This window comes from Trachymyrmex septentrionalis, unplaced genomic scaffold (assembly GCF_001594115.1).
Source record: "Trachymyrmex septentrionalis isolate Tsep2-gDNA-1 unplaced genomic scaffold, Tsep1.0 scaffold24, whole genome shotgun sequence".
In the NCBI taxonomy this organism is placed as follows: Eukaryota; Metazoa; Arthropoda; class Insecta; order Hymenoptera; family Formicidae; genus Trachymyrmex; species Trachymyrmex septentrionalis.
The window spans coordinates 34442-45463 of NW_017305397.1; the positions used below are offsets into that span (position 1 = coordinate 34442).

Consider the following 11022-nt stretch of genomic DNA (forward strand, 5'->3'; position numbering starts at 1 on the left):
AATTTTTGATCGTAGAATGCACATTCGATTTTGTTATCACAATATTCTCTTTCATACTATTTTACGTTGCATTTATAATTAAATACAATTCATTTTGGATTAATAGTCAAACCGTAAGTTAGATCTTTATTACATGCGTTTAAATAAACATCCGCTTTAAATGAATTTCTTTTCTATATACACAAATTTTTTCGAACAACCATTTTTCCATTTCACAACGAAAAGCGTTGTAAATAAAATATTGTTGATATAATAGGTAAGAAATTTATTGGAGCAACTTAAGCATGTTTGTAATGAGCTAAAAGACAAAAATGAAATCGATGTTATGAAAAGATATGGGAGCAACGCAGAACGTTATACAGCTAAAATTATGTGTAAGAGCACACAGCTATCGATTTTCATAAAATATCATAAAAAAGTTTAATTAAATTAGTAGCAAAGATTAATAATTATTATACTAATTTATATAAAGATATATATCCTTATCTCATTTTATCAAAATAAAACATTTTTAAAAATTAGTGTTTCATTAAGACAAGATTTCTTGTCTAATCTTAATTTTCAAGATAAGAAATTTCGTTTTTCTTGTTTTAACCATTTCTTGACATTATATTTCTTGAATTCAAGAATCTTGAATTTCTTAAAATTTCTTTTTTTTTTTAAGCAGAGCCCTTATGGCTCTTTGACTACGTCACGTCGTAAGAGATAATAATAGAAAACATAGATACAAACTGAATGTCGAGTCGTCTCGTAGTTAACTATGTTTAAATTCATGGTTTAAAAATGTATATGGCTATAATGTCTATTATGCACAAATCTATTAATAAAGATTAAAAATATTTCTCAAATTATCATTTTTAATATCATGAAATTATTGCCAAATAACTATTTCAGATTATTAGATTCTTAAGATTATTAGATATAATAATTATAATTACTATATATTTTAATCATTCCTGATTTAGTTGATACTATTAGTAGAAGTACGCAAATGTTTCTATATAATATACTTTTGCAAGTAATCTCGGAATATTAATTTTATATATATTCCTTTACATAAATGTAAAAGATAATATCTAATACAACAAGGATGTATCGGTGAGTATAATTTAATTTGGTTAGATCAGGGACTTTTTCAATAATCGATTTACACTCTGCTCATATGCTATTTTGTTATTTAGTGAAAATGTATGAATATACATTTCTATATTATATAACCTGTTATAAATACAATTGAAAATGTTGAAACCTTACTTATTCAAAACTTTTCAAATCAGAAATAAAATAATAAAATATTAAAATAATAAAGTATTACAAATAAAAAAAATTGTCATCAAAATTCAAGAAATTTCTTGACTTATTGTCAAGAAATCTTGGTCTTGATAACAATTTCTTGTCTTGTGTCTTAAAATCAATTTCCAATTTCGTGTTTTAATCTTGTCTTGATTCAAGACAAAACCAAGACAAGATTTCTTGAATTTCTTGATCTTGATGAAACACTAAAAAAAATAATTGAAAGTAGATACATAAATATATAGTTATATGTCCTTAAAAACGTATTTTACTTATCAAAATTAGGAAAAAATTAATGACAAAAAACTTAAAATAACTATACAACTATTTTTCTGTAAAAAATATCTTGCAGCACAAACTCAGTAAATTTGAAATGTATAGCAAATCGATACTAACAAAAAACCAATTATTCATATGACTACTTTTTTCATATCTTTAGTGATCACAATCGTTACTTTATCTATTGCTATTTTTATGTCAATGTGGCCATACATTCTCGACATTATTAAACCCAAGAATGAGTCTCGATCACATCACTTGAAATTGACGATGGCGAAATATTTTATCAATCAAGAAAAATATTTCTATTTATCTTTAATACACATGAATGTAGCTCTTTGTATAGGGGCAATTGCAGGGATAGCAACAGGAACGATGCTCATAGGATATCTTAAATATATTTGTGGAATGTTTAAAATTGCTAGGTAGGAAAATTAATACAAGAGTACAAAAACTAATGTTTGGAAATAAAATTATATTGATATATCAAATAAATTTAAGAAAATTATAATTCTAATAAATATATCATATACAGCTATCGGATTGAGCAAGCAATGACAATTAATAATTTACAAAAAAAAGAGAAAGAGATTATGATTTATAAACAGATAATTTACGCCGTGAACGTACATCGTAAAGCAATGGAGTTGGTATTTATTTAATAATGACAAGATTTCAAGACAAAATAATTGGTCCAATTTGCAAGAATTGGAAAATGTATAAACTCATCCAAAAATATTATTAGACACCAATTCGTTTATTTATATTATTCTAAACATATTAATTTTCATTTATTGTTTATTTGATAATAAACAATAAATATGCTTACGCACGCCCACACACAATAATATATATAATAATATTTTCTTATATTTGAAGGTTGTGCAAATCTTTAATATCTTGTTTTGAAGGACTCTTCTTTTCGTTAATAGCGGTTGGCGTGTTTAACTTAAGTCTCAATCTCTATCGAGTGAGTTTTTGCTCATTCTTGGATCTACATAAATAATAATATGTTATTATATTCAGATTCAATATCAATTGATTTGTAAAAACCGAATTTACATGATATTTTCATATAAACTTAATTATTCGACTGACTTTGATTGCATGTAACTAAAAAATTATTGTAACCGACATTTTCTTATTAGCATCTTGTCGACTACATTTAAAATTTTTTGCAGTAAAATTTCCAAAAGTAAATACTCCAAAAGAATAAAAATACAACCATCCTTCGAAAAAAAGTGAGAATATTTCACTTCTTGAAAAAAAAGTTACAATTTTCATTCCTTTTAAAGTGAATTTTCACTTTAAAGGAGTAAAATCTCCACAAAAAGTAAGATTTTACTCGTTTGAAGTGAAAATTTACTCTAAAAAAAAGTAAAAATTGTCACTCTTTTTCAAGAAGTGAAGGCTGAATGTATTTTTTCACTATCTTGGAGTGAAATTTCACTGCCAGAAATTTAGAATGTAACTTACATGAATGTTATTAAAACAAATATTGTGTATTGATATTTTGTTGCTGTTTTAGATTTTTCAAACTATATCAGTTATAAGTGACAAAGAAGAAATCACATTGCACTTCATAATTGTAATTGTCACTCTTTTATACATGTTTCTAGCAAACTATGCTGGACAAGAAATTACGGATCACAATGATTACATATTTTTCATCGCGTAAGAAACAGTTTAATATGTACTGTAATAATTATTGCTAGTAAAAAGAAATATATCCTATATTTCTCGAGTTATCCATTCATTATCTGGTCATTTGTTCATAGATATAATGTTCGTTGGTATATAGCACCATTACACATACAGAAGATGATATTATTTCTATTACAAATAGGCAATAAAGCTTTCGGTCTGCATATCGGCGGATTGTTTGTAGCATCTCTAAATTGCTTTGCATCAGTAAGAAATGTATTACTTATTATAAGATATATAAAATATATCATGTGTGAGATGTGTAAAAAAACAATTATGAATATAATGCATACAATACATATAATAAAACAAAATGTAATTCACATTACAGCTAGCAAGTGCATCGATATCTTACTTCACTGTTCTATATTCCACACAACAATGATGTAAAAGTATACAATATAATATTATATTAAAATTAAGTAGATAAGTGTAAAAATAAATGCCCGATTTTACCGCAGTTTAACTGTTTAATAAGATTATGTAACGCTTTCGTTTCTTTTCAAAACGCTGTCTGTAATGTTGTAAACTCAGAAAAAGACAGTTGACTTTTGGATATTAGAATCAATATTTCATCAAAAGTAACTTTATAAAATACATATTATTTATAGATATTATTCATTTTGTATAAAACTGCAAAATATATTCTGTTTATACATACGAATAGAATATATTTTGTAGTTTTATACAAGATGAATAATACATAATAATATCATTAATTCTATCTATCTACTCATTCAGTCTATAGTATCATTATGATGTCAATCTCGTCCGTAAAATTTAAATTAAAAATACCTAATAAATAGTATAACATTTGTCATCCGAATAAAAAGATACCTTAATAAATACCTTAGTATTGTACATGCAATCTTTTTTTCAATATTTATATTTATAAATACTAAGTTTCAAAAGTGCGAAAAATATCAAAAGCTTGTTCATTTTTTAATTATTTTTAAAAATAACCTATACTTTGAGAAAATCGCAGATTAAATTTCTTATTAAATTTTATTTAATATGCGCGTGACAAAGGTATATCTAAATATATTAAAATCATAATACTTTTAAATAGTTTTATTTTCTTAAAATGAAGTAAAAAAAGTTAGCTTTATAGTTTATTTAAAATTTTATGTATCATTTATTATTAGAATAACTTTCCTATAGATATTCTCATTATTAAAAAAATTCATGTCAAATTGTATCAGTTATCGGTATTACTGTTATTATTATATATTATGTATATTGTTATCATCGTATTGTTATACTAATTACAATAATTGCATTTTTTATTATACAAAATCTCATAAAAAAGTAGTACTGATAGTTTAGGTTTAAGTAAAAAGAAAAAAAGAAAATTTACAAAGTAAAAAATTAGCTGAAAAGTAGACATCTGTCCATAACCGTCCGTCGATAAAAATATTTCCTGACCGACCTACAATGAATTGTTTTACACTCGATGTTGGCGATACTGTACTTTGACAGATTAGGAGTTATACGCAGCTATCATCCGATACGTAAACAAAATTGTTTATGTGGTAACGGCCGGAAAGCGACGTGAGTAAAACGAAAATTATGCGGTAAAGAGACATCAATCGTATGTTTCGAAACCGGTGCCTTTTTCCGAAATGTAAATTATAAATGTAGCAGAGTGACAATATACCGTTCTTGTTTCAAGAAAATGAAAGTGACAACGTTGAAGGGCATTTTTCCAGACCCTAGTAAGTAATATTACGTATCTTTAATCCAACAATTGTTTAAAAGTTCGACAGAATAGATTTTATCTCATAACATATGAATAAAATACTTTAAATAGAAAAAAATAGTTGAATAAATGTGAGTGCACGAGAAATAATTAATAATGTTGAATATTTTTGTTTGTTGCTATACTTAGAACCAGTCAGAAGGAAGAATTTTATTCAAGAAAATGTGAAAAATCTCCGGCGAATGGAACAATGCTTCCAAGCAAATAAAGAGCAGGAAGAACTAGAAAAGTTACAAATATGCAAGCATCACAAGAGTACAGACAAGTACCAGAATGTATCTGCGAAGGTGATCACTACCTTCCAAGACAAGAAGAAACATGAAAGTTATTTTAATGTTGAGCGAGTGTCATCAAATGACAAAGTAGAAATTGATGAACAAGCTCAGAATAGGACCAATGTATTTGAGTATAATAAAAAGCATGCTGTTTCTACCAAAAAGGTTATTAGACCAGGAATGAATAATAACATGTCAAGCAAACAAAAGAGAACTGATAAACATAACAGTCAGCAGAGATTGCAACCAAAGGTTTTGTCTGAACCAAATGTATTGCATAAATCTGATAATGCTGCAAATGATTTAGAACGTTTGGATGCACAAAACACTGTTAAGTACAGAAATCAGGGGATTCAGACTTTAGATACAGATCAATTGGAAAGTATATACTCTGAAGGTGTTATTCTGTAAGTGCACACATTTGAAACCTATTATATAAAGTTCAATTCTAAAATTGACAAATTGACAATATATAATATTAGATTAGAATAGAGTTAATTAAAGAAAGATCTTAGAAACATATATATTACAATTTTCAATACATTTTATCTGTAATTGACATTTACTTTTTACTTTAAATAATTTTTAATTGTTTAATTTTCTAATTTAATTACTAATTTATTAATGTTAATAAAAGAATTAGTAACGTTAGCAAGCGAGATTTTATCTAGAGACCATTTTTCTGATTTTTTTTCAACAGATATCCATCAAAGAAGGTTACAAAGCATGAAATAGCGAACAATGGTGATTTAAATAAACAAGAAGAGAAAAATTCAAGGAAACAATCTGATTCGCCTGCAGACAGAGGTGATATGCATGATTCGGAAGACTTACAGAAAGTTAACTTACGAAATTCCATGTCGCCGACATCTAAAGAGGAAGTCGATTTTATCAAATTAAATAAAGAACGTACCTCTATTGCCAATAAACTGATGACACAACTTAACAATGGTGTACCACCTCCAAATTATCGCAAGGGAGTTTTGCCTAAGTACGATATTGTGACTATTTTTCTTCTCTAATTTTCTTGACGTTACGTTAAACTTGTGTTCAGTTTAGACCACACACTGTAAATTTCATTTTATCTTTCTTTCGCATATAAAGAGCAATAAAGATATAATGACAGTATCTAAATAAAATGCAGCCTAATTTCTCTCTTTGTATTATCTTTTCTATTTTTCAATTAATTTTTTTACATTGCAGTATACATTTTCTTAAAATATTTTATTTAGATATACTATGAAACTAAAAAAAATCTCTCTTCAGATTTTCTTATATACATAAATGCGATTATAAGAAAAATAAAATAGGAAATATATAGTACAATGTACTATAATAATGGAAAATTACATATTAATTTAATTATGATGTAAATATTAAATCAGAAAATAAAATTAACTCATTTTTCTTTTTTCTAATAATTTTTTTAAATAGATATCTTCGAGATAGAAAGGAAGCACAAGAAAAGGAACAAAAGGCTAAAGCGGAAGCACTGCATTCTGATTGTCCGGAGGGTCACGTGCCTTTACCTGATCACGAACGCAAGGAGACGTTACGATTATTAAAAAAAAGTGTGTATCTGTGGTATAATAAAATTTATACAATAATCATAAATTATTTGCTTTAAATGTCAATATTTAATCATTCAAATTCACTGATTATGTTTTTGAAATGCAGATTATCAGGAGTACGTCAATGAATTAAATATGATGCCTATAAAAACGGATACTCTTAGAGCACAAAGACGCAAGATTGAAATAGAGAAGCAATTGAATAAACTGGAAGAAGGGATCAAAGTATTTTCGCGTCCAAAAGTTTACGTCAAGATAAATGCATAATCGCGTTGTTTCAATTAAAATACAATGTGTATGTATAGAAATGTTGAGTATCCGTCCATATCTTAATCAAAAATATTGTATATTATTTGAGAATCCGATGTCATCGTATTTTGTGGCAAAATGGAGAATTAGTTATATATATTTCTCATATAACTAGTCAATTTTACACATATATGCATGTGTATGTGTGTTTATATATATATATATGTATGTATGTATGTATGTATGTATATATATATATACAAGAAAGATTGATTAGCTCGATCAATTGACGTCTAGCATTAAAAAAATTCTACAAACCCAAAGAAAAATACATTGAACTATTTTCATACAAGCACAGTTTGAATTTTGCTAGCAATTGTATAGATAGGAATATATCTCTCACTTATTAAAAATATAATAAATATTTTATTTAATATGTTAATGTTGTACATCATTATTTTGTGTGTTATTCAAGTCTTGTCAATGGTGTGCACAAAGGATATTGGATCGAAATGTAATCTTCCCAAGTTATAAAATGTCTCCTCATTGTTATACCACTTGTTTATGTTAAAGTCTTTAAAGAATATCATTATTTCTCTTTTTGCGGATTCAGTCGAATCTAGAGTGAATAACATTTAATGCCTCTTTTTTTATCAATATAAAGTTTTGCATTCCATTGGAATGTGTGATATTATGACTGATTTACCAGATCCGTGCGTGGCATTTCTAGTATCCGAGAGGCCAAACATTCCTCTGATAGTATCTTGTGCATTATATTGTGCTTGATAGACTTTTGTGGGGCCCATCATCCGACGCCACTTCGCGATAGCGTCGTGACGCGTTAGAATGTAAATGTCAGATGGACCGCTGCACATGAAAGTCAAGAGGCGATTGTAGAAAAATTTGTCCTTATGCTCCTTGTAAAACAATTCGGCCTCCTCGCGAGATATCGTCGTCCTGCGCGATCTGACAATTTTGAAATTATTGTCAATTATTAAATCGCGAATTTTCTGAAAAATCAGTGCGAACTTCAGTCATTAGATTTTCCAAATCTCATTCCCTCGACGTTACTCGCAGGATTGTATTCCTTCAGTTAGCCTTCGGAGCTTAACCTGTATTCCCAGTCAGTGAAAGTGAGGTTAGAATCATACCTGAAGAACGAACGGAGATTTAACGACATGCGGCTTGAGTATCGCCAGTGTCAACTGGAGATAATTTATTGACTGCATATCAACATCCTCTGGTTCATCTACGAATTAAAGAAGCTATGTGACATCGACAGTTACCGCTCATATGTCAGACATGGGAACGCAACATCACCACGTGTATCTCACTGTTTCACCGGCTTCGCGCGTCGCGCTCATTCATAATTGAAGTGGAGATGCCCGTCTGACTACAACGATGACTTCTACTACTAATTTTCACACAAATATCAATCTTTTTTTATAATATTCATATTTATACAAGCTAATATTTATTACTTTTTATTTTTTACTTTATACTAATAAAAATGATAGATTTTTTTGCAATACAGCATATTTATTAATTCATTTTATTCAGTCTACTTATAGGTCTTCAGCTTTTTCAGTAATTCTCGATTGTCACTGATAATTTGTACCATAGATTGAATCATTTACATCCGTATATCGTCCCATACTATTAATTTTTTTTATATAACTCTAGAAAGAACATAAAATCATAATAAGATCATGTTGACACTAATTAAGCATAAATCATTTTAGGAAAAATTATAATGATGTCATTCGTATACTTCTGACGATGATTTTATGCAAAGTTAAGAATTTTAAATAATTTTTTAGTGGAAAATCATTAAAAAATTTTGATCTTATGTCAAGAATTCATCACAAAATCATTATCAAAAGTGTAAGCGAACTACATCATTCTAATTGTTCGTAAAATGACTTCTATTTGATTATCTTGATCTTATTATCACTTTGTGTTCTTCCTGGGAACTTGAAATATCATATAGTACATATTAACTCTCCGCGATTGACGATGATTTATTGAACTCTCATTCAAAATTATATTCTATTCTTTTCGTTGCATCTGTAAATTTAAATTATTGTTACTAAAATAAATTTAGTATTTCATTTTTTTTAGAGTCATGTCATTTCAGTTCCTTGAAATTAATTAGCGTCTTTTAGTCAACATAAATTAAATAAGCCGCATAGACGCAACGGTAAATATATTTATAGATTTCGACGTCAACTTTATGTGTGCCCTAAATGATTGTGCAGTTCGTCAAGTCTTTCTTATTATTAATTGAATCAATTGTAAATTTTAGGTGCGCGAAGCAAAAGCTAAGATAAAACATAGAATTATAACGGAAACGTGGATTACAAATCTATCTACGACTATTTGATAGATTTGAGATATCTCTGTGTATCATCATACCATAGACGTCGTTGACTCGATGAAGACACTGAGGCGATTGGAAGAAGTACACGGATACGCGAATACGTCGGGTGCGCTCGTGCAAGTAAAACGAAGTAAAGCGGAAAGAAGCGAGAGACCATAAAGTAAGTAGAATGGGAAACAATACGCGATGCCACCGAGTTGCCAGTAGTAGAAGCCAGCCAGCTACTATTCCCTCTTCCCCGGTCTTCTCGCACCCCTCGCAACCCTTCAACCCGTCAGACGTATCCGCAATGGTCGATCCTGCCTCCTTTTCTCTCCTGTTGCTCATCCCGTTGCTACACGCTTCTCCGCCCCGCTTGCGTCTTCCTGTCTCTTTCTCTCCTTTCCGTTCACTGGTATCCTCAGTGATACCAGGAGAGAGCCATTCGAAGTACAATGGCTGGCTATAAATTACCCCTGGAAACGCTAGCATTAGACCCTGCCGGATTCACCCTTTATACAAAGCCGCCGCTCGCGAGAGAGAGAGAGAGAGAGAGAGAGAGAGAGAGAGAGAGAGAGAGAGAAAGCTTAATTGAGTGACCTCGATATAGAAATCGCGATACGAATCACGGACTATTCGAGTCGTGTTCTCGAGAATTTCGTATTTCATTTGAGACTAGTGTCAGTGTCACTCTCTCCTCTCTCCAGTCAATTTATGCATTTTCAAACAATTTTAATCGTGGAAAGGAAAACCGCTTGGTTAAAAGAAAATGAAAAGCACGTCATAAAAATTTAATCGAATTTGTAAATTACATACTTTCATATCAATGTACAGTTTATTGTTAATGTTTAGAAAAGGAAAATCGTTCCAGAAAAGATGTAATAAAAATTTATATATCTTGTTACAGATATAATTAAATTATGATACGTAGAATATTTTATAACAAAAATTATTAACGATTTTATTAATCAATGATAAAGCTACGATCTTTTTTATGTAAGTATTTCATAAAATTAGATAGAAATTTCCATTACATTTTTTTTTCTGAATCTTTTGTTTGATACTTGTTCTCTTTTTCGATCTTCATGGAATTTTTCAGTTTTATTCTACATATAACAATTTAATTAGATTTTATGAATTTTAAGAATAAAAATAATAAAAGAAGAAAACTTGGGATTTGAGTCTTTCTCGGTGGATTCTCACAATTTGATTCTTTTTATTTTGCAATACGGGCGCTATTGTGTTCTATCCATCGGAAAAAATCTCACGCCTTTCGGATTGATTTATTGCAACTAATTCCTGCCTGAATGGTAATCGCGTATTGCGCCCACTCCGCGGTTGGTCGTTAAATTCACGCGCACATGTGCGCCTATTTAACACACACAGACAGCGAATGTAACGAGAACGACTGAGCGAGTGACAAATTACGAATAAAATATTGATTCATCCGCTGCACCGCCGGTTTGTCAGCGCGAGCGTTACGCCGAATTAATGTACCAGCGTATATAATTGCACTACCGTTCGTATTAATTA

The 11022-nt window shown here is 29.2% G+C and overlaps 3 protein-coding genes across 5 annotated transcripts; 2 read left to right on the forward strand and 1 right to left on the reverse strand.

Moving 5' to 3' along the window:
* The first annotated feature begins 1947 nt into the window (after positions 1 to 1947).
* On the forward strand, positions 1948 to 3661 carry LOC108748677. The gene is made up of 6 exons (XM_018486946.1): positions 1948 to 1997; positions 2108 to 2218; positions 2452 to 2542; positions 3101 to 3246; positions 3351 to 3483; positions 3608 to 3661. Exons 1-6 carry the CDS (start codon positions 1948 to 1950, stop codon positions 3659 to 3661), a joined length of 585 nt encoding a protein of 194 aa, XP_018342448.1.
* A 1107-nt stretch (positions 3662 to 4768) lies between these two features.
* On the forward strand, positions 4769 to 7282 carry LOC108748640. Its single transcript, XM_018486900.1, has 5 exons — positions 4769 to 4991; positions 5165 to 5717; positions 6011 to 6301; positions 6745 to 6881; positions 6988 to 7282. The coding sequence occupies exons 1-5, from the start codon at positions 4952 to 4954 to the stop codon at positions 7146 to 7148; spliced, it is 1182 nt and encodes a 393-aa protein (XP_018342402.1). The 5' UTR covers positions 4769 to 4951; the 3' UTR covers positions 7149 to 7282.
* Positions 7283 to 7579: 297 nt separating this feature from the next.
* On the reverse strand, positions 7580 to 8611 carry LOC108748667 (nucleoside diphosphate kinase 6-like). 3 transcript variants are annotated; one of them, XM_018486937.1, is made up of 4 exons: positions 8451 to 8611; positions 8282 to 8379; positions 7837 to 8140; positions 7580 to 7749 (listed from the first exon to the last, which is right to left on the reverse strand). In XM_018486937.1, exons 2-4 carry the CDS (start codon positions 8357 to 8359, stop codon positions 7601 to 7603), a joined length of 531 nt encoding a protein of 176 aa, XP_018342439.1. In that variant the 5' UTR covers positions 8360 to 8379; positions 8451 to 8611; the 3' UTR covers positions 7580 to 7600. The 3 variants fall into 3 exon arrangements, with proteins under 3 accessions (XP_018342439.1, XP_018342438.1, XP_018342440.1); XM_018486936.1 differs by having other exon boundaries at positions 8282 to 8611; XM_018486938.1 differs by lacking the exon at positions 8451 to 8611 and having other exon boundaries at positions 7837 to 8096; positions 8282 to 8359.
* Positions 8612 to 11022: the final 2411 nt, after the last annotated feature.